The sequence below is a fragment of the Trichechus manatus genome, unplaced genomic scaffold, assembly GCF_000243295.1.
Source record: "Trichechus manatus latirostris isolate Lorelei unplaced genomic scaffold, TriManLat1.0 scaffold00044, whole genome shotgun sequence".
NCBI lineage: Eukaryota > Metazoa > Chordata > Mammalia > Sirenia > Trichechidae > Trichechus > Trichechus manatus.
The window spans coordinates 8,465,686-8,490,197 of NW_004443980.1; the positions used below are offsets into that span (position 1 = coordinate 8,465,686).

The following is a 24,512-nucleotide window of genomic DNA, read 5'->3' on the forward strand; positions in this document are numbered from 1 at the left end:
CATAAAACAATATGTGTACTAACTGTTTAATGAGAAACTATTTGTTCTGTAAACCTTCATCTAAAGTACAATAAAAAAATTAAAAAAGAAAACAGGGAGTTCTGTATACCATTTTGACAACTTTGACTAAAACAAACAAACAAACAAATAAAGCAAAGACGTCACCTTGAAGACTAAGGTGCGCCTGACCCAAGCCCTGGTATTTTCAATTGCCTCATACGCATGTGAAAGCTTGACAATGAATAAAGAAGACCGAAGAAGAATTGACACCTTTGAATTGTGGTGTTGGCGAAGAATAGTGAATATATCATGGACTGCCAAAAGAATAAACAAGTCTGTCTTGGAAGAAGTTCGACCAGAATGCTCCTTAGAGGCAAGGATGACGAGACTACATCTTACATACTTTGGACATGTTGTCAGGAGGGATCAGTCCCTGGAGAAGGACATCATGCTTGGTAAAGTAGAGGGTCAGAGAAGAAGAGGAAGACCCTCAACAAGATGGATTGACACTGTGGCGGCAACAATGGGCTCAGGCATAACAACGATTGTGGGCATGGTGCAGGATTGGGCAGTGTTTCGTTCTGTTGTACATAGGGTCACTATGAGTCGGAACCGACTGGACGGCACCTAACAACAACAATCGGTGTGCTATGGTATCTCATTGTGGTTTTAATTTGCATTTCCTTGATGAACAATGATGTTCATTATATTTTCACGTAGTTATTGGCCATTAGTATGTCTTTCTCTGTGAAGTGTCCGTTCAAGTCTTCCGTCCTGTTGTTGGTGTTGCTGTTTTGTATTGGTATCATAGGCAGAATTCTAGATGGACCCTATGACTTTGCATCCTGGTGTTAGACTCCTGTATTGACTCTTTCCATATTGACTTTGTTACTGACAACCATGCTAAATGTACTTATTAGTTCTGGTAGGCTTTTTTACTGTAGATTCCTTAATATTTTCTACATACACCATCATGCTGTCTGTTAATAAATACAGTTTTATTTCTTCCTTTCTAATCTTTATACTTTTTTGTCTTTAGCTTTATAAATATTATATATTACATCAATGAATTTCCTAATATTGAAACACCCTTGCTTTTAATGAACCAGGAGGAGAACGATGATTTTATTATGATTATTGAACATCTGCTATTATCTGTTACTGGATATTTAACAATAATAAATATGTTTTATTTAACATTTTTACATTATTGTTACAAGTGAGAATAGTCTGGAGTTTTCTTTTTATGTAATCTTTGTTAGCTTTTATTGTCAATGTCAGTACATCATAAAAAGATTTCAGAACTTCTCTTTGTAGAATAATTTAGGAAGCACTATAGTGATCAAATCTTTAAAGTTTTGTAGAATTACCTTTTAAAACCATGTAGGCCTGTAGGAGTTTGTGGAGTGTTCTTTTATAAAGGTATTTCTATTTGGAAATTTGTCTGTTTCTACGTCCATCACTATAGGAATCAATTTTATAAAGTAAATTTTCCCAGAAATTTATCCATTTCATCTAGGTTTTCAAATTTATTTGCAGAGTTGAACAAACTGGTCTGTTATGCTTTTTTTTTTTTTTTAATTTCTTCTGCCTGTATGGTTATTTTCCTTTTGTCATTTCTCATTTTGTATATTTGTACTTAAAAAAAATATTTAGCTAGTGGTTTCTGTATCTTGTTAATTTTTTAAATAAAAAGATTATTTATTAATTACTGTTTTTAATATTAATTTGAGTTTTCATCAATTGCTTGTTTGTGCTTTCTTTTGGTTTACTTTGCTATTTTTTCCTAGCTTTTTGAGTTTTTAATACATTTAAAAATTTTATTTATATAGGTGTTTAATGCTTTCATCTTTTCCAACTAATCTTTACTTTAGCTGTGTCCCATAGATTGATGTGCTGTTTGTTATTATCATTATTTTTAATATATTCTGTAATTTTAGTTTGTTTTGGCATGTTTTTCCCCTTTGGCCTGAAAATACTTCAATAAAAAATCTGAATCTCTTACTCCTCTCCTTAAAATTCTTCAATGGATTTTAATAAAACTTGCTATTGAAATATAACACTTTATAAAAATGCACAAATCATAAGTGTTAAGCTTGATGATTTTCACAAACTGAATATACTTGTGTAATCAGCCTGAATTTCAAGAAACAAAACTACTATCATCTTAAAAGCCCTCCCTCCTGCTCCTCCATTTTGGTTGGATTTTGTTCAAAGGCAGCTGAAAATATATAACTGAATATTCAAAGAATGGAGGGCCTAAAACTTCAGCTTTTGCTTGTTTTATATAAATAAACTAGTGAAAACAAAATTTGCTAATAGGGAGATCTAGACAAGGCAGGATTACTAAGAAATTAAACAACGAGAGCACAAATGTAGTATAAGATTTAATTCAGAAATGCCACAACTATGCTTTGGAATATATTGATGTATGAGAAGAATTAGAATTTCAAATATATTCCATTTACTAAAATTTGCTCTGAATCTTACCAGGTACAAAACAGAGATAATTTTAATCATTAAGAAACATGATCTAAAGAGAAAGGTTGCTAAGAAATGTCAATGATTTCATATTTATTAACCATACAATGCAAATTTGAAGAAAATATCGTGTAAGCTGATAACATTTTTAAAAACAAGACCATTTTGGAAAAAAAATACATTTCGCCAAAAAACAAAAAAACCAGTGACATGGTTTTCGAGAGAAACAGACAAAAAACTGGATATATACCAATAATTATATTTTCTATCTAAAATTCATAATTACATAAAAAAGTTTTTTAAAAATAGTTTTGCTTAAATGTACACACACATAAACCGAACCCGCTGCCGTCGGGTCGATTCTGACTCATAATGACCCTATAGGACAAAATAGAACTGCCCCATATGGTTTCCAAAGCTGTAATCTTTATGGAAGCAGCCTGCCACATCTTTCTGCCACAGAGCGGCTGGAGAGTTTAAACCACTGACCTTTTAGTTAGCAGCCAAGTGTGCCACCAGGGCTCCAAATGTACACAGATAATATTTTTATTTTTAGAATTAATTTTATTTTTGAAAATAATTTTGAATAAAGTCATTTATAACTTCACCAACAAAATAAAACCAACTTGTTGGTCAATAAGTATTTCAAAAATATTTTTGAACATTTAATTTAAATTTAAGTATTAAGTATTTAACACTTAAATTTAAATTTGACATGTAATTATTTTAGTGCTCCCTTGAATTCTCAGTTTCCTGATTTGGGCAATAAATTATGTCAATATTCTACTTTAAATAACATTGTTTTTGCCGTGAGTTTCAAGTACAAAATTTTTTTTTTAAGTTTTGTACCTTTATTAGGAGTCCCTGAGTAGCACAGTTAAGTGCTCGACTACTAGCCTTAAAGGTCAGTGAGTCCAACCCACCCAGAGGTGCCTCGAAAGACAGGCCTAGTGATCTGCTTCTGAAAGGTCAGACTTGAAAACCCTACGGTCACAGTTCTACTCTGACACATGTGGGATTGCAATGAGTTGGAACACATAGGAACTAACAATAACAACAATAAAGTTTTACTAGAATAGGCTTCAATGTTGATCATTCCGGGTGAATTTTCCCAAGCAAATGCTTTGCTCTCTGAATATCTAGGTTCTAGTTTTCTTTTATTTCAAGGATTTTTTTCTTGAAGTATAGTTTATAATATTTGTTTTGTTCCATTTCTTTAGGGATTGCTATTACAAGTATGTTGGATATTCTTCTCCTGTCTTCCATATGCAACACTTTCTCTTGAATCCTTTTTATCTTTATTTCTGTTAGATTTTTCATTTTCTCCTTGCCATCCTCTATTTCTCTTGCTATATTTTTGTGGTGTCTTATTTATTTTTGTGTTACTTCTAATTTGTTTCATTTCTGTTTTTTTTTTAATTATTTATTCATCTCTATCAGGTCTCTTTGTTAATATTTTCCTTCATATAATTTCTAAATTCTTCCATCTGTGATTTATGCTGTTCTTTCATAGCTTACATCACTTTATTTTAGCTCATTTTGAAATATTGCTTTACAATTATATATAGCCATATTTTTCTGGAGATTTTGTTGTTTGTTAATGTGTTATTCAGATTATTGCCCTTTTTAAATCTTAAGATTTTTTTTTTGCATGTGATTTGACTGCTTAGCTTTTCCGTATGTTAAAATAAGATGGCTTTTCTTGTATTTTTAGGAGGGGCTTTCTTCATATAGGGTGAGAATGGCTAGAATAACTTGTTATTTTCTTGGCTTTCAAGCTCCTTGCTCTAGTACCAAAAAACAAACGCACTGCCATCAACTCCATCCAACTCATAGCAACCCTATAGGATGGAGTATAACTGCCCCATAGAGTTTCCCAGGGCTGTGAATCTTTATGGAAGTAGACTGTTATATCTTTCCCCCTTGGAGCAGCTGGTGGGTGTGAACCTCTGACCTTTCAGTTAGCAGCTGAACTTTTTAACCACTGCACCACCAGGGCTCCATTTGTTCTAGTGAAGTATTTAAAAATAAGAAATATGGCTTCTCTGTGTAGCTACCTCTACGGTGCTTTTCAAGATCTTTTCCTCTGATTCTCCCCACCCTTAGCTCCACCACTCCCACTCACTTTTCCTCTCCTTTATCTCCAGAGTTCTTGTCCTACTCATTTTGGGATTCTACCCCCAGTAGTTTTCCTGTGTGTGTGGTTCTGTCCTTCTGCAACAGTGTTTTTGTTATTATTTCTGAGAGTTTTGAGGGCTTTGGTTGTCCTAGTTGTCCTCTCATCTGCCCAGTCACTTGAGTTGTTCCCAGATCTGTTTACTGGGTTTTCCACTTTGTAGGGAACTTTCCCTTGTGGGTGAGTACTTGTTGGTGCTTTTTGAGTTCCCTAGTTCTTAGCGCTGCCAGAAATCCCCTTTTCCTTCCCTCTACTATCTCCGGCACAGCTGTTGATCCTAGGAGGCCTTGCTGCTGGTTGGGGACTGGTCTCATTTTATCATATTCTGAGGTTTGTGGAAATATCTTGTCTCTAGTTTTGTTGAAGATGTTGTCTATGTTTTTTATTTTTTATTACCTAATTGTTCTACATGTACTGTGAGATGATTTGGGAAGATTGAAGAAAAATGTCACCATTGACATCTTGTCCCCAGGTGACTTCCAAATGTTCTTTTAAAATGTAATAAATATTTGTCTCATCTATTAGTAACCTACTTTGATGATGATTCAGAATGTATTTTCAGATTCATATATGCTTTATAAGCATTCTTTAAAAAGTAATATATTCCCTCCCACCTCTGAGACACTGCCAAAATTTTGTGGAGGTGGTGTTCTCCTTTAACATGGTAAACTGTAAACTCAGTAATTGTCTTATTAAAAAAAAAAAAAAAAAAAAAAACACTAAACAAGATTCCAAGTCTTTTTTCCTGGTATGTTGAGGTAATTTATATGTAGCTACATTGTAACTTTAATAGATTAGGGGAAGGCAGGGAAGTAGACAAACATTTATTGAAGCTATGAGGTAACATACATCTCATATACGACATTCTATCAGTATGCAACTCTTATATGGGACAATGGAAGGCAATGTGGTGCAACAAAATAATCATAAAATAATTAAGTCATTTGTTTGATTTATGTTGCTTTCTACACGTGTTTTATTTTATAATAAAAATATTTTTTTAAACTAAATAATTCATGAAAACTAAATGTAATGTGTGATTCTTGATTGGATTTTATGTCATAAAAAAACCACTTTTTAAAAATTGAGACAGTTGACAAAATTTGAACTAAGGTTATAAATTTGATAACTGCATTATGATTGTATAAGACAATATCAGGATGTCTAATTTTTCTTAAATGGTTTTATATATATATATATATATATATATATATATATGCAATTCTCATTATTTGGGTTAGTTATGTTATATAAAGTCCCCACAAATACTGAATTAGCAAATACCAAATCGGTCTTTTTTGACCTCAGCTGGAAATTTGTCACCACTCTGCACGTGTGCGTGTCTGTGAATAAACCACAAAATCACAATGAGTATTTTTAGTACATAAGTGAATTCATGAATATGGAATCCATGAATAATGAGGATAGATAGTACATCCATATATATGTGTTTATATATATATTACATATATATTTATTATATATCTCTATATGCAAATGTGGTAAAATAAAAAATTGGTGAATCTAGGTAAAGAGCGTATGAAAGTTCTTTGTACTATCTTTGCAACTTTTTGTGAGTTTGAGATTATTTAAAAATAAAAAGTTTTTTTTTTCCATTTTTTAAAAAAGAGTATAGATTTTGAGGCCAAAGAATTCCGGGTTTAAATCCAAGCTATTCCACTTACTTGCTGTGTGATCTTGAACAAATTACTTTTTATTGAGCCTCAGTGTCCTCATCTGTAAAATGAAGATTATAATACCCATTTTGCAGAATTGTAAGTTTTTGGAGTGTCATGGATTGAACTGTGTCCCCCCAAAATATCTTGGCTATGCCATGATTCCCAGTATTGTATGACTGTCCACCATTTTGTCATCTGATGTGATTTTCCTATGTATTGTAAATCCTGCCTCTGTGATGTTAATGAGGTGGGATCAGGGACAGTTATGTTAATGAGGCAGGACTCAATCTACAAGATTAGATTTTGTATAAAACCAATCTCTTCTGAGATATAAAAGACAGAAAAAAGCAGAGAGACGGGGGACCTCATAACACCAAGAAAGCAGCACCAGGAGCAGAGTGTATCCTTTGGACCCAACATTCCTACACAGAGAAGCTCCTACACCAGAGGAAGATTGATGACAAGGACCTTCCTCCACAGTCAAGAGAGAGACAAAGCCTTCCCCTGGAGCTGATGTCCTAAATTTGGACTTCTGGCCTACTAGACTGTGAGGGAATAAACTTCAGTTTGTTGAAGTCATCCATGTGTGATATTTCTGTTATAGCAGCACTAGATAACTAAGACAAGGAGTAACATTTGCTTGACACATAGTAGGTATTTAATAAGTGTTAGCTATTGTTGTTGTTTTTCATAAAAATGGGCATTTTTTTGTTCAGTGAAAAGCCAGCCTAGTGCTAGATTTGGAACACAGGACTAAGATTTTTGGTAACTGAACAATACGATAACTCTGAATCCCACTTCTCTTATGGTGCTATGTAATGAAAAAAGCACTGTAACTGCTTTAGGATCCTAGTATTGTTTTAAACTAAGTTAATGGACTGAAGGCAATCTAAGGCAGATAGGTTTACAGATGCAATTTGAATGTGTTCCTAGGAAATCTCAATTGCACCAGGAAAGACCTCTTCAACATCATGGAAATGGACCTAAGTTAGGAAACCTGAAGCAAACATAACTGATAATACAGTAAGGCATTTTCATTAAAAAAGATCCAGCATACCTTAAGATTAAGTGCATTTCTCCCATATATTTGACAGTTTAGTATGGCCAAATTGGTCATGGCCATTATTGTTTCATACTGTGTTGCTGAAATAGTCTTAAAACCCTCACCACGTACAATATTTTTGATCACCATGTCTTCCTTTTTAGTCTTAACGAGACCTTAATAAACAAAATAAAGCATGAAAGTTACATGTAGTATCACTTAGACTGAAAGTTAGGAAGTATTTATGCACAATAGAGTGAAGTCACCATAAATAGATTAGCTGAATACATTCTCTGGAAAGGATTCCTCATAACCTGCACCCACCTAATCTCAGTTCGTTATTTTTGTCAGTGTGGGTTTTTTATATTAGATAGCACAATTCTCTTTCATAAATTAAAAAAAAACACCAAACTGTACATTCATTGATTTCTACGTGAATAACTTAGAGTCCATCAATCTCAGTTTTGTAATACACGTAAAAACATTAAAAAAAATATTACTATGAATTAACAAAACCAACTTCTTGGCTTACAAAACTCATAAAGGACATCATATAAGCATAACTCAGTTGTAGATCACTTCCCAAAGGGCAGCTTCACTTTTCCTTAATATCACCTTGATGCATGATTCAAATGTCCTATGTAATTCAGCCCTTCCCTCTGTAGACCCCACACAGGAAAGGAGATAAAAAAAAAAAATGCTCAAGAGTTAGCCAAGGACAGACCATCTAAAGTTACATTACCCTTGTGGATTTCATCTTCAATCAAAAATGGTCTACCTAAATATACTGCTAACTGTTGCAGGATAACATTTTGGAATTTTACACAATATATTTTTCATTCTCATCCATTCTTGAGGCATTGCTTGCAGCAATATATTTTACATTCTTAGTAATTCTTAGGAAACCCTGGTGCATAGTGGTTAAGAGCTACGGCTGCTAACCAAAAGGTCAGCAGTTCAAAACCACTAGGCACTCCTTGGAAACTCTTTGAGGTAGTTCTACTCTGTCCTATAGGGTCACTATGAGTCGGAATAGACTCGCTGGCAATGGGTTTGGTTTTTTTGTTTGTTTGTTTGTTTGTTTGTTTTGGTTTAGGAAGGAAATGGAAGTGGAAAGGTGGTTAGAAATCCCCCTATAGATTTAAGGAGCTGAGGACCCTTAAACTCACCTGGAACAAGGTGGAACAAGGAGGGAGACACCAGAGTGATATAAACTCAATAACGCAGAAATGGCAGCATGGTTTGTTGAAGCGACCCGGAAATTAACACATCACCGACAGGGATACAGAAACATTGGAAGGAATGGAAACTTCTATGGTTGGAGTGTTCAGCTGTGCATAATCTCCTATTAATCCCATTTATTGAATTGTTAATTTCAGCTATATTGCTTTTGAGTTCTAGAATTTTACTTGACTTTCATTGTTACAAACATTGATTGGCGGTCTCTGGTGAAATTCTCCAACATTTTCTTTATTTTCTTGAACATAGTAAATCATCTTGTTGTTGTCAGGTGCCGTTGAGTTGGTCCTGCCTCATAGCAACCCTAGGTACAACAGAAAGAAACACTGCCCGGTTCTGCGCCATCCTCACAATGGTTGTTATGTTTGAGCCCATTGTTTCAGCCACTGTGTCAACCCATCTAGTCGAAGGTCTCCTCTTTTTCGCAGACCCGCTACTCTACCAAGCATGATAACCTTTTCCAGGGACTGATTCCTCCTGATAACATATCCAAAGTATGTGAGACATAGTCTCGCCATCCTTGCTTTTAAGGAGCATTCTGGTTGTACTTCTCCGAGACAGATTTGTTCATTCTTTTGGCAGTCTATGATATATTCAATATTCTTTGCCAACACCACAATTCAAAGGCGTCAGTTCTTTGGCCTTCCTTATTCATCGTCCAGCTTTCCCATGCATGTGAGGCAACTAAAAACACCAAGGTATGGGTCAGGCACACCTTGTTTTCAAGGTGACATCTTTGCTTTTTAACACTTTAAAGAGGTCTTTTGCAGCAGATTCGCTCAGTGCAATGCATCCTTTGATTTCTTGACTGCTGCTTCCATGGGTGTTGATTGTGGATCCAAGTAAAATGAAATCCTTGACAACTTCAATCTTTTCTCTGTTTATCATGATGTTGTTTATTGGTCCAGTTGTGAGGACTTTTGTTTTCTTTATGTTGAGGTGTAATCCGTACTGAAGGTTGTAGTCTTTGATCTTCATCAGTAAGTGCTTCAAGTCCTCTTCACTGTTAGCAAGGTTGTGTCATCTGCATAACACAGGTTGTTAATGAGTCTTCCTCCAATCCTGATGCCCCGTTCTTCTTCATATAGTCCAGTTTCTTGGATTATTTGCTCAGCATACAGATGAATAGGTATGGTGAAAGCATACAACCCTGATGAACACCTTTACTGACTTTAAACTACACAGTATCCCCTTGTTCTGTAAATCATGGTTATTTTAAAATCTCTGTCTGAAAACTCCAATATCTGAATGATCCATGGGACTGTTTCTATAGTCTGTTTCTTTCTACTGGTTTTCAAACATTTTATCCTTTTTTCTAGGATGCCTTGTGGTTTTTATTTGGTACTGGACATTGGATGAAAAAATGTAAAGGGTCTAGATAATACTATCTCCCTCTAACAAGGGTTGTTGTTGTTAGTTGCTGTCAACTCGATTCTGACTCATGGCAGCCCCATGTGTGCAGAGCAGAACTGTACTCCACAGGGTTTTCAAGGCTTGTGCAACTGCTAAAATATATACTCAATTCCTTAGCTTCCCAGCAGCTGTTTTCTGCTGCACTTCAGAGTCTTGCCCAGCACACACACAGCTTAGAAATTAGCCAACACCCTGAAGAGAGTTTGTATGAAAATCTTTGAATTCACTTATTTAACTCCCTTTCGTCTGAGATTTTGTCCTTCAAGTCCAAGCTACATTGGTAGCTCTAAGACGCCTATCTCCTCAGTTCAGTAAAACTACCCCCTTCTGCTTGTACTCTCTTCTCCCACACCACAAACTCTCTCTCCTTTCTTTCTTGCTCCATTCCCTCTTCAAGACAAGGAATTGCTACATCATATCATACATCTTTCCTTATTCTACAGTTAAATTTCACATCTATTGATCTGAAGTGGGTGTGGAGGGACTATTTTAGAAATTGAAAATCACAAACGCCCTGAGGGAAAAGCCAGGGTAAATTAAGAGCTCACCTTGTGAGCTTCCCTTCTTTTCAAGGACGGTAGCCATTTAAGACATGCCTACACTGATTCTCCAATGCCTTTAAAAGCTATTTTATATATTTTGGGCAGCCTTAATAGTTAATTTTGGTGGGAAGTTAGTCCAATGCAAGCTACAAAATCATGGACAGTTAATCCGTTCCCTGTTTTCTTGACCTTTGATAATTATGTCATTATTTTCTAGTGTCCTAAGCTAAGAACTCTGAGGCAATATAAGCCCTTCATCAAGAGCAATTAAAACTTATATTTGGTTAATTAACAGAAATTGATTAAAGATCAGAACAACAAGAGAATATTTTTTAAATTTTATTTTAATTAAAAGACAAGTGTACATGTATTTAACAATTGTTTAGTATAGGGTTATGGGTTTTTCTTTCAGTATATATGTGTTGGCTGGAATTTCAAGTCATCTTTCTTGTATAAAACTAATCATAATGCACTAACTACAATTTCCAGTTTGAGTTTTTTTAAGTGCAGCAAGATTTAAAAAAAATACGGCACATTCTAGTGCAGGATCCTTCTATATATTTATTATTTTCTCTAATCTATTACCATTATCTTACCCACATCCACTTTGTCAGCAATTTTTTCAGCAAATTTCCTTTATTTCAATTTTCTAAAATATTTGAATAGTTTTCATAAAACAACTTTTTTTTTTATCATAAAAACACCTTTCTTTCATTGGTCTGAATTGGGCAGGGGAATGCCTAGAAAGTGCAGTTTACCACTAGAAACAGAACTAAATATTAGTGAGCACTAGAAGAAGTACAGCTGCCTAAAAATACTTAGAACAGGACTTCTACTTCCAGGGAAAGGTAGCAGATGTACTTTTCTATTCCCCCACTAAGTATAACTAAATCCCTAGACATTATTTATAAAACAAAACTAAGAATACTCTGAAAGGTGGAGAGAGAAGAAGGCAGGCTAGCTAAAGATTTCAGGATCTGAAGAAGAACATGGTGGTGAGTTCCTTGGGTTGTCTTTTTGGGTTATATATATAGGGTTGCTATGAGTTGGAATTGACTTGATGGCAAGGGGTTTGTTTTTTTTGTACCAGACATGGAGCCAAAGAAGCCAGCAATTTGGAAACACCAACGGGAACAGACAAAATTAATTAATTAATTGAATGTCCCAATAAAAGCCTGTTACCTCTAGCCAGAGAACCAGGAAAGCGACAGCCTAGCAAGAGAGAAAATTTTTAGACAATAACCACTCTACTCTACCTCAATACCATACAAAAAACTGTGGCTTCACCCCATCCATGCCAGGCTGAGTAGGGAGTCTAAATTTCTACATTCTCAAGGTTATAACAAGGTGCCCCAAATTCCCACTGAGATGCTCTCAGAACAGGCAAAGTAGGGAGCCAGAACTTTCATCCCTGCTGGACAGTAATGATTCCTCAGTATGATGTCAGTGAAAAGCACATGGATAGCCTGGGTTTCCATCCCTACTTGGAAGTCATGAAGTATACCTCCCCCCCAAACCACCACTATGGTGCTGTCAGATGAGGTTTAGGGGAGAGTGAGGACATTCACCTCTGCTCAACAGCAGCAAGGCTGCTGCCTCCGACTCCATGGTGTCAGTGGAGATCGTGTGGGAAGCCAGAACTCACACCCTCATCCAGCAGTAACAAAGAGTTCTCCACCTTGAGTGTCAACAGAAGCAAAGTGGAGAACCTGGATTTCTACCTCTACCTGACAGTAAACAAGATGGCAGCCCCTCTCCGCATGCCTGAATTGTATAAGAAAAAAACAGCTAAAACAGAAGGTTAAATAAGATACAAAGTCATATAACATCAAATGAAAATGCCAGGTTTCAATCAAAAATCATTTATCATACCAAGTGCCAGGAAGATCTTAAACTGAATGATAAAAAGACAGTCAATAGATGACAACAGCAAGATGACAGACATGTTAGAATTATCTCACAAAGATTTTAAAGCAGTCATAACAAAAATGCTTCAATGAGCAATTATGAGCATGCTTAAAACAAACAGAAAAATAGAAAACTTCAGCAAAGAAATACAGAGCCTCAGCCAAAAAAAAAAAAACAATAATCAAAATTTTAAAACCTCAGTGTATGGGCTCAACAGCAGAACAAAAGGGGACAGAGGAAAAATAAACAAATTGGAAGACAGAACAATAGAAATTAACCAATATGAACAACAGACAAAAAAAATTAACACAGCTTCAGAGACCTGTGAGACTTTAAGAAAAGCTCTAACGTTCATGTAATAAAAGTCCTGGAAGGAGAGAAGAAAAATTGAGGCGGGGGCGGGGGGGGGACTGAAAAACTAGTCAAAAAAATAATAGCTGAAAACCTCCCAAATTTGGCAAGAGATATAAATATTCAGATTTAAGAAGCTGAGCAGACCCCAAACAGCCTTCAACCAAAGAAACACATGCCAAGGCATACTATAATTAAACTTCTAAAAACTACAGAACAATATCCCTTATGAATGTAAATGTAAATATTCTCATGAAAATACTAGCAAACCAAATTTAGAAGCATATTAAAAGGATTACATATGATGACCAAGTGGGATTTATCCCAAGAATGCAAAAGTGTCTCAACATAAGAAAATCAATCAGGGGGACCTCATACCACCAAGAAAGAAGCACCAGGAGCACAGCATGTCCTTTGGACCTGAGGTTCCTGCGCTGAGATGCTCCCAGACCAAGTGAAGACTGATGACAAGGACCTTCTTCCAGAGCTAATGGAGAGAGAAAGCGTTCCCCTGGAGGTGACACCCTGAATTTGGACTTGTAGCCTACTGGAGTGTGAGAGAATAAATTTCTCTTTGTTAAAGCCATCCACTTGTGGTATTTCTGTTATAGCAGCACTAGATGACTAAGACAGAATTGGTACCTAGACAGTGGGGTGCTGCTCTAACAAATACCTGAAATGTGGAAGCGGTTTTAAAACTGTGAATAGATAGAGATGCGACAGTGGCAGAGGACCAGCAGCAGCAGAACCAGGAGACCAGTGTGGGACGGTGCTGGAGCCAACCCACTGAGCGAGAGAACTGACTGCCTGTGTGCAGGAGGCTTCCTGACGGAGTGGGGTGCCTTCTGGGCACTTATCAGTGGAGCCAGGCTTACCAACCCACGAAGCAAGAGAGCTGGGTGCCTATGTGCACAAGGCTTCCTGGCGGAGTAGGGTGCCTCTGGGCACTTACCGGTGGAGCTACAGAACACTGGCACACTTGCCCAAGCAGGGCAGATGCAGGTGTGAGGCCTGAGGGCCAAGAGGCCAAGAAACCAGGAAGCAGAAGCTGAAGAGACAAGGAACACAAGAGGCCGAGCTGCCTCAGTCTCAAAAGGTATGGCCAGGACCACAGGGGTTTCAAAGGGTGGAGCCATGGTCTCTGGTGTTTCTAAGGGTGGAGTTGCCACTCAGATGGACTAGGGGAATGGTGCACCTAAAGCCAAGGGAGCAGAGTTGCTGTCCCAGTGGGCCTAGAAGGCAGAGCTGAAGCCCAGGGCCGAGGGGCCTCCACTCAAAATCCAGAGACTGTGGCCAATACCTAGAGTCTGGAGGGCAGGGCCACCGTGTAAACTGTCTCAGAGAACAGACGTTTACTTTCAAAGCCTTGAGGGCTAACGTAATGTGTTCTGCTGACTTGCTTGGTGCCTGTTATCCTTCTTTTCCTCCAGTTTCTCCCATTTGTAATGAAAATGTCTAGCTTGTGCCTATTCTGGCATTGTACCTTTGGAAGCAGATAACCTGTATTCTAGATTTCACAGACGAAGAGGAATTTTTTAATTGTGGACTTGGGAGTTAAGACTTTTGCTATGATATGATGGAGTGAATATGTTTTGCGTCTCACACGGATGTGATTTTTTGGGGCCAAAGGGTGGAATGGCATGGATTGAATTATGTCCCCCCAAAAATGTGTGTATCAATTTGGCTGGGCCATGATTCCCTGTATTGTGTGGTTTTCCTCCATTTTGTGATTGTAATTTTATGTTAAAGAGGATTATGGAAAGACTGTATAACACCCTTACTGAGGTCACATCCCTGATCCAATGTAAAGGGAGTTTACAAGAGATAAAAGGAAAGTGAAGCAAGCAGAAAGTTGGGGATCTCATATCACCAAGGAAGAAGCACCAGGAGCAGAGCATGTCCTTTGGACCTGAGGTTTCTGTACTGAGATGCTCCTAGACCAAGCGAAGACTGATGACAAGGACCTTCCTCCAGAGTTGATGGAGAGAGAAATCCTTCCCCTGGAGCTGCCACCCTGAATTTGGACTTGTAGCCTAATGGACTGTGAGAGAATAAATTTCTCTTTGTTAAAGCCAAAAATAAAGAAAGAAAATCAATCAATGTAATAAACCACATAAGCAGAAAGAATTTACATGCTGAAAACTAACCAATCCTGATGAAAGAAATCAAAGAATATCTAAATAAATGGAGAGACATATCATGTTCATGGACTAGAAGACTCAATATAGTAAAGATATAAATTCTCTCCAAAGTGATACATGGGTTTAACGCAATCACTATCAAAATCCCAGGAGGAATTTATTTAGATACAAATGAGATTTTTTTAAAAAATTATATGAAAAGGCAAAAGAAGTAGAATATCTAAAACAATTTTGAAAAAGAACAATAAAGCGTGAGGAATCAGTCTATCTGATTTCAAGACTTATGTAGCTAAAGTAATCAGAACTGTGTGGTATTTGTGGAAAGATAGACCCATGAGTCAAAGGAACAGAACAAAGAACACAGAAATAGGCACACACAAACACGCTCAACTAATTTTTGATAATGATTCAAAAGTAATTCAATGGAGAAAAGATAGCCTTTTCAACAAATGGTGCTGAAGTAACTGGACAGCAATAAGCAAAAAAAAAAAAAAAGAACTTGAGCTAAGTCTCACACATTATACAAAAATTAACTAGTATGGATCACAGACTTACATGTAAAATATAAAACCAAAAAACTTTAGAAAAAAAACACAAGGGAAAATCTTTAGGATTTAGGGCTAGGCAAAGAGTTCATAAATGTGAAACCAAAGGCATGATCCATAAAAAGAAAAACTGGTAACTTGGGCTTTATCAAAACCGAAAACTTTTGCTCTGCAAAAAACCCTATTGTGATGGTTAAGATTGTGTGTCAACTTGGCTGGCCCACAATTCTCAGTGTTTATATGTGATCACTCCCATGACAGAATCTGCTGTGAGTAGCCAATCTGTTGAAAGGGAGTTTCTTTGGGGTGTGGCCTGCATCTGAATATAAGCAGACCTTCTGGCTTTTTCGCTCACTCTTGATCCTGCGGCTGCCTCCTGTTTGTCTGACCTCCGGTTCTTGGGACTTGAGCTATCAGCTTATCTGCCGATCTTGGGATTCATCGACCTTCACAGCCTGTGAGTAGGAGACCTGCTCTCCGACCTGCCCATCTTGGGTTCGCCAGCCCCTGCAGCTATGTGAACTGAGAGAAGCCTCTATCCTGAACCATGGACTTGGATGTTCCAGCCTCTACAATCGTATAAGCCGTTACCTTGTTATAAATCTCTCTATATATGTATTTATATGCTTTACTGGTTTTGCTTCTCTAGAGAACCCAGCCTAAGACACCTATTAAATGGATAGGAAAACAATCTACAGAATGGGAGGCAATATTTGCAAATTGCTTATCTGACAAAAGACTACATAGAACATATAAAATAGCTAGCATATATATATCTTTATATATTCTAGACAAAACTCAGCAGTAAAAAAGGAAATAATCCAATTAGACATGGGCAAAAGACATGAAGAGGCCTTTCACCAAAGAAAATATACAGCTGAAAAGACGTTCAACATCATCAGTCATTAGCGAATACAAATTAAAATTACAACGAGGTATCTCTACATACCTATCCAAATGGCTAAAATAAAAAAATAGTGACAACACTGGTGAGGATGCAGACAAACTGGATCATTCATATGTTGCTAAACCCCCACTGCCATCAAGTCGATTCCGACTCATAGTGACCTTATAGGACAGAGTAGAACTACTCCACAGAGTTTCCAAGGCTGTAATCTTTATGGAAGCAGACTGCCACATCTTTCTCCCACAGAACTGCTGACTGGGTTCAAACCACCAACCTTTCAGTTAGCAGCTGAGTGCTTTAAGCACTGTGCCATATAAAATGCTCTCCAGCCACTCTGGAAAACAACGCGGCAGTTTCTTAAAAACACTAGATATCCAACCTACCACCCATTGCCGTCAAGTCGATTCCAACTCATAGTGACCTTATAGGACAGAGTAGAACTGCCCCCATAGGGTTTTCAAGGCTGTAATCTTTACATGGGCAGACCACAAGGTCTTTTTTCTTTTGGAGCAGGTGGTGGGTTCCAACCACCAACCTTTCGGCTAGCAACTGAGTGTTTAAACCACTACATCACCAAGTCTCCTTCCAACTACCACACAACACAGCAACTGAACTCCTGGGCATTCAACCCAGAGAAATATACGTATGTTCACACAAAAACCTGTACATAAAAGTTTACAGCAGCTTTATTCCTAATAGCCCCAAGGTGGAAACAATCTGCAGGTCCTTCAACAGGAGACTGGGTAAACAAACTGTGGTACATTCATACCATGAAATACTACTTAGCAATACAAAGGTACAAACTATTGATACATACAACATCCTGGATGAATCTCCTGAGAATCACGCTGGAGAGTGGGGGTAAGGCCAATCCCAAAAGGTTACATACTGTATGATTCCATTTATGTAACATTTTGAAATGACAAAATTACAGAAATGGAAAACAGATCAGTGCTTGCCAAGTACTCAGAAGAGAGTAGGAGTGGGAGGGACATGGGTATGCCTGTAAAAGGGCTACAGAGGGATTCTGTGATGATGGAAGCATTCTGTATCTTGATTGTATCAGTATCAATATCCTGGTTGTGATATTACACTGTAGTTTTACAAGACATTACCACTGGGAGAAACTCGATGAAAGGTACACAGGATCTCTCTGTATTATTTCTTACAACTGCCAATGAATCTACAAGGTCACAAAATAAAAAGTTTAATAATAATAAAGAAAAAAGCTTAGAAATGGCAACAGCCTTCATAGTGGGTTCCCTGCTACTAGTTTCTCTCTATTCTCCTCTATCTTCCATACTGATGACAATTACCTTCCTAGGAAACCATGCTTGTCATGTCCCTCTCCTTCCTGGAGACCTCTTGGGTGTACAGTACCAAGATACTAATATATTAGATTGGCACATTAGATACTAGTATATTAGAGTCACACAATGGCCCTGATTTCTCTCTCCAGCTTTACCTTCCACAATTCTCATCCATATATCCTGAGTTTAGGGTCATTTTATCCTTCGAAAACTACAGCCATAATACTCAGGGGCTTTAAGTTTTAGAAGGACCTGGGCAAATATTTAAGAAATCCTGGTGGTGCAGTGGTTAAGCACTCAGCTGCTAACTGAAAGGTCAGCAGTCCCTAAGTCTGCTTCCATGAAGGTTACAGCCTTGGAAACACTATGGGGTAGTTCTACTCTGTCCTATAGGGTCTCCATGAGTCAGAATCAACTCGACAGCAACGAGTTTTTCAGGCAAATATTTGATACTTCAAAATAAATTCCCTGGATCAAAAATATGAAAACACAGCTAGAATTAAAAATTAATAAATGTTAAATTTTTATAAAATGTGATGTTATGTCAACTTCATTAATTGTTAACTTTAGTATTTATAAAATATTCATTATTTTTGAAAATTTGTAGGTTAGATTTTCTTCCCTCAGAAGAATTCCCAGGTATGCATGATAATTGCAGAAAAATCATAGCCAATTAAATCACAGTAAATTAGATACACTACTTTGAGCCAAATACTCTTAAAGTTATAAAATACATTTTAAATTCTTTTTAGCAAGAAAATCATGTTTTATGTGGGAAGCAGGTGTATTTTAACATATTTGATATGATGGTGTCACTGTGTGTGTGTGTGTGTGTGTGTGTGTGTGTGTGTGTGTGTACGTGCACTTTTGTGCTCCAAAAGTAAGAGGGCCTAAGGGTCTATGGTGATTAAACATGGCTTTGCTGAGCACCTTGATAATACTTAGATACCTGACTCTTTGCCGTGCTATTCTCTATGCCTAGAATACTTTCCCTCTTATATTCATCCAGCAAATTCCTATTCTCATTTCAAGATCCTGTCAAATTTTACTTCCATCTTAAAGCCTACCCCTGACTTAAGAACTCTGTCTACACTTCCCTAATATCACTTATGGATGAAGACCTGGTGGCACAGTGGTTAAGTGCTCAGCTGATAATCAAAAGCTAGGGGGTTCGAATCCACGAGCTACTCCACAAAAGAAAAGATGTGGTAGTCTGCTCCCATAAAGATTACAACCTTGGAAACCCTATAAGGAAGTTCTACTCTGTCCTATAGGGTTGCTATGAGTCAGAATTGATTCAACGGCAACTGACTGCTAACCATCAGCTCCACAGAAGAAAGGCCTGGCGAACTGCTTCTTTAAAAATATTATAGCCAAGAAAACCCTATGGAGCAGTTCTGCTCTGTAACACACGGGGTCACCATGAGTCAGGGGCCTAATCAACAGCAGCTAACCATAACAACATCATCATTTATATTCAAGTTAATTCACCAGGAGGTATAGAGAGCTATTAAAAGTATACGTTCTGGAACTGGACAGCTTGGGTCTGCCACCCAAATTGAAAATACTGCTGTTTTTATATTCCCAGCATCAGTACAAAGTCTAGTTCATAGTCAAACTTAAAAAATAGTTGCGGAGTAAGTAAATTGCTTAAGGAACTGGAAATGAGGTGTGTCATATGTGATGTCACACACACGCAATCACAAATAATTTTATAGAAAGATAAACTTATACACAGTCTGTAAAAGAGTGGTATAAACTTAGGATTTACCTTGAGGTATACTTGGTGCTCTTTGCTTTGGGACAGCTTCTACATTTTCATTTTCTACTAAAAGATTTTCTAGAAAAAAGAAAAAACGGGGAAAACTTTTGGATACTTGTAAAAATTTATGTGGAGGGTGCTATGACTCCATTATAATTGTCCATCCATTAATGAACTGGAAGTACCCATGGGAATGTGCCCACAAAGGCATCTATCAGCACTGATATTCTGCTTCTAGAGCTCATCTAGACCACCTTCCGAATGATTGCTCAATCCCACTGCTTCTTTATATTAGGTTTTCTGCTCCTTAAAACTCATTGTCTGGTTCCCTGCCACCACCATCTTAATGGAGTACCCAGTTTGGCCTTGGCAGACCTGCAAGGTCAAGGCTTCTGTATTTGCCCCCTGGCCCATTTATTAAATAAAGGTACAGGCAAAAAGCGATCCCACCTTCCCAGCCCCAAACCCAAGGGGCCATCATTTGCATGCATTCCTCCTCTCTCCTTTGCTGTACTTGACCCCCATCTTTATAGACTATGTACAGATTTATTTACCTATAATAGACTGTCTTTGAGGTTTTCTTGGTAAAACTGGTATTGGTATGCCAGTGGGACCAGGAAATTCACTAATAGTTAATACCACAGGAGTATTTCGTCGTAAGTGGTCAGACCACTGTCTTTCTGGTTTAGGAGATGTAATACTAGGTAGAGGGCTTAGCATTGCTGTACTTAAATCTATCGGGGGGATCTCAGAAGGATAGCTCATACTCTTTGGTGGATACTCAACGTGAACATCGACTTTGGTAGTGATAAGTGGGCAAGGGGCACTTAAAGGTTTGGAGAAATCTGAAGTAAGAATTAAGATGTCTTTAAGCCTTGAATCAATATAAATCCTTTCTAATTTGGGTGGCTGTCTCTTTGACTTTCTTAAACTTTCCATTTGACTTCTTTCTTTCCCAAAAACTCGAGCTGAAGCCGAACGAAAACTTGGAAAAAGTATGGAACCACGAGCAGTATCTGGAATGTGCAAACCAACATCCTGAATATATTTTTTAGGTGTTGTAATAGGTTTTATAAGAGTCACTTTTTCTTGTATATGATGATCAAGAAAGAGGGTTTGGACACTGATAAAGGTTTGTGATTGATTTCTTGAAGCTGTATCAGGAATAACATTTGTATTTTCTTTAACTGGAGTGGTTTCATCTTGAGCGACCTCTACATCTGGTGGTTCAGTTTCAATGGTCTTGGCTGACCCAGAAAAAGCAAAAAAGCATAATTAGATTTTATTTATCAAAGTATCAGGGACAAGACTATTCACATCTTAGTATTCATAGCTTTCCTTTACCTACCCACCCCTCTCTCACTTTCTAAAGAGGTTTGTGTATATACTTGCTCAGCTGACCAGGAGTTTTGTTGAGCTAACTGGGATAAAGCTTGAGGGAACTGGAGAAGTAAAAAAAACCTAAATTGTGTTATATTTTGAAAGGGCAGGTAGCTACTCTTGGAAAAAGAGAATTGATGGAGAAAGCAGTGGTAAATAAAGAGAGATTTTTGAGTAGATTCCACAAAAACTCTGGGGATATGGATAGTTAAAAAGCGATTTCAATGTTCTATATCCTACTTTAGTGAGTAGCATCTGGGGTCTTAAAAGCTTGTGAGCAGCCATCTAAGATACTCCATTGGCCTCACCCTGTCTGGAGCAAGGGAGAATGAAGAAAACAAAAGACACAAGGGAAAGATCAGTCCAAAGGATTACTGGACCACAAGTACCACAGCCTGCACAATACTGAGTCCAGCACAACTAGATGGTGCCCAGCTACCACCATCGACTGCTCTGACAGGGATCAAAATAGAGTGCCCCAGACAGAGCTGGAGAAAAATGTAGAATAAAATTCTAACTCACACACACACACAAAAAGACCAAATTTACTGGTCTGACAGAAACTGGAGAAACCCCAAGAGTATGGCCCCGGACACCCTTTTAACTCAGTACTAAAGTCACTCCTAAGGTTCACCCTTCTGCCAAAGATTAGATAGGCCCATGAAAAAAAAAAAAAGAGAGACTAAATGGGCACACCAGCTTCGGGCAAGGACAAGAAGGCAGGAGGGGGCAGGAAAGCTGGTAACAGGGAACCCAAGGACAAGGGGAGAGTGTTATGTCATAGGGTTGGAAACCAATGTCACAAAACAAAATGTAATTAATTGCTTAATGAGAAACTAATTTGCTCTGTAAAACTTCATCTAAAGTACAATTTAAAAAAGTGATTTCCATAAAGTTTTGCTATTTATCATGCACCGTAATTCTGTCTCATTTGATACCCTGGGTGAAGATTCAGATTTCTTTTCAATGCCTCTTTGGATGTCAGACTGCTGTGTCTTTTGAACACGACATTCTGACACCGGTTACATGAATAAATATTTCTTTCTTTCGTAGGTCTAGAAAATGCAGTATACCTGCATTCTTGGGTACCTCACTATATCAAGCATGCCTTCTCTTTCCTATGTGAGACAATGTTGAATGATACCTTTTCTCTTGTCTCAACTGAGTACAATAAATGGCGAGTATCTCTACATTCTAATGAGGAAAGAATAGATTCATCAAGGCAGAACTTGCAAAGAGATGGCCAAAACAAATCCTTCAGCCCTTAGCTTGTCACCCTGCTGTCGTCCATATATAAGAGATGGCTAGAGATTGATCTGATGGAGCGTTTGCTACTAACTGAAAGGTTGGTGGTTCGAACCCACCCAGAGGCACCCGGGAAGAAAGGTCTGATGGTCGGGAAGAAAGGTCTGATGGTCGGCTTCCAAAAGGTCACAGCCATTGAAAACCCTACGTGCAGTGTAACTCTGAAATACACGGGGCTGCCATGAGTTAGAACTGACCCCAGGGCAACTGGTTTGGTTTTTTGGTTAGAGACTGATCTGGGTTCAGAAGGAGAATTTATCCTGAAGAGAGCTTTTGGAGCACTAAGCTTTTCCTTGCTCCAACCCTCCCGTGGTGGGCGAAGGAGAAGGATTTCCCCCACTGCAAACCAAGTGAGGGGGCTTCTCAGAGAACCACTTGTGGAGTACAGGGGTATCCGCCACAGGAGACAATAACATCTCACCACACCCCTACTCACCTCCCCTACTGATACATGCCGAATGGCACAATGCTGTTTCCCAACTGGAGCAAGGTAAGAAAAACCAGCTGCTGTCGAGTCCATTCTGACTCAAGGCAACCCCATGTGTGTCAGAAGATTTCCAATGGCTGTTGTTTTGGAAGTAGATCACCAGGCCTTTCTTCTAAGGCACCTCTGGGTGGACTCAAACCTCAATCTTTCAGTTAGCGCATTAATGGTTTATACCACCCAGGGACTCCAAAAGTAGGAAACAGCAGAACCAAAATAGGCACAAGATATGCCAAAAGCAGAAGGATTAATCGGGTGCATTCTGGAGAGAAATCTCCTGAGGTTACACATCTCAGAAAGAGCCAGCATAGGAAACTTCCCGTGGGTGACAGGCATACCCTAACAGGGTAACGAACAAGGGGAGAGGCAGGATCTGTTTTTGCTCACTGTTATATCCTAACATTGTGCTCAGTATACTTGTAGAATTGAATTGGACGTTATCTTCTTGTAACAAACATTTGCAAGTTAATGGCTATCAGTGAGTGTTTTTAACTATTGCCAATTCTGAAATGTACAGGTAAAGTAATTTCTATAAACAGCAAAGAAACGTTAATACACGTATCTGATTAGTAAACATACCTGTATGGGTTTTCTTCTTATATAACGGCAGCTTAGGGAGTTTGGGAGGTAAGGGTCTTCGAAAAAGTGTTGAGTGCTTTTGCATCTTAATTAATAGTAAGCGCTGTTCTTCGTAACTATTGGTTAAGTGAGCATTAAAAAAAATTTGTTTAATATGTTTGAAGAATTGTCCCTGAAAAACAATTAATTAGAATCTAGATTACATCTTGATGAAAATCTTTCTGAGCTAATTCTCTACTGAATCCAAGCAGAATCCTTTATAAGAGTCAAAATATAATTCTTAAAAACTTTTTGAAAGAATTCAGATAAAACTTAGGTTTGTAATTACTACAGAATTTTAAAATATGTATAACTATCCAAGACCACTCTAAAATTTCCCATGTTACTAAAAAATTCAATCTGTCAGTGCTATTGCAGCTAGTAAGCACTCATTTTCCAGAACGGTCGAAAAGACTATTTTTTTTCCTTACCTGAAAAATATTTAGATTTGGGAAAGTGCTTGGTCAAAAAGATAAAGAAGGAAAGATTTCCATTATTTAAGCCTCTGAAGTTCCACCATTAACAAGTTAAGTTGTTTTCTTTCTATAATAATGACTTGTTTTAAATTTCAACCACCATAGTTGGACTATAACTATTTAATCCAAAACAAGATGAGCTTCAATATAATGAAATTTCCCAGGATCGCTCTCCCAATTAGCACTGTTTAGAACTGGTGCCAGAATATGGACCCAAGTTGCAAGCTTAGTTTGCAGGGCAACATAGAAGTGCCTGGCACGTCACTGTTCCGTTGACAGCTAGAAAGGAACGCTCCGGAGCTGCACTAACGGGACGTTTATCCCCTTCTGACAACTTTGCACACAAGAGCTCATTTTTCTCACTTTACCACTTCACTCATTTTTTACCACTGATGCCGGTAATTTTCCTTCGATAGCATCCGAAGGGATGCTCGCGAAGCTTTGGACTCCTACTCTACCCTTAGGGCAATCAGCCGCTTCTGAAACCAACCAGCTTTACGTCTTCCCTCTCCTTTTCCTCGGACTCTTAGACAGCGAGGTAAGGGTCAAGTGAGGTCGCGGAGTTTTCTCAAGGATGTTGTCCTGGCCACTCGAACCCCCAGCAAGGTGTGGCTACAGGCCCAGAAGACAGATCCCAGCAACCAGAGATCGTAAAACCGCCTTCTGGGGGCGCACCCTCTTGCCCGCCCAGGGGATGCGCAGGCGCCGGCGGGGCCATGCGGGGAGGGCGGGGCCGTGCGGGGGTGGGCGGGG

The 24,512-nt window shown here is 38.1% G+C and overlaps 1 protein-coding gene across 1 annotated transcript in view; it reads right to left on the reverse strand.

The window, feature by feature from the left end:
- The window catches only part of LRRC63 (leucine rich repeat containing 63), a 50,745-nt gene extending 27,359 nt beyond the window's left edge, over nucleotides 1-23,386 (reverse strand). Inside the window, exons 1-4 of the mRNA XM_004391374.3 lie at nucleotides 23,245-23,386; nucleotides 20,051-20,743; nucleotides 19,506-19,574; nucleotides 7,394-7,554 (exon numbers count right to left, since the gene is read on the reverse strand). Of these exons, the coding sequence (XP_004391431.2) occupies nucleotides 7,394-7,554; nucleotides 19,506-19,574; nucleotides 20,051-20,743; nucleotides 23,245-23,329 (1,008 nt within the window). The 5' untranslated portion in view covers nucleotides 23,330-23,386. The remainder of the gene's footprint in view (nucleotides 1-7,393; nucleotides 7,555-19,505; nucleotides 19,575-20,050; nucleotides 20,744-23,244) is intronic.
- Nucleotides 23,387-24,512: the final 1,126 nt, after the last annotated feature.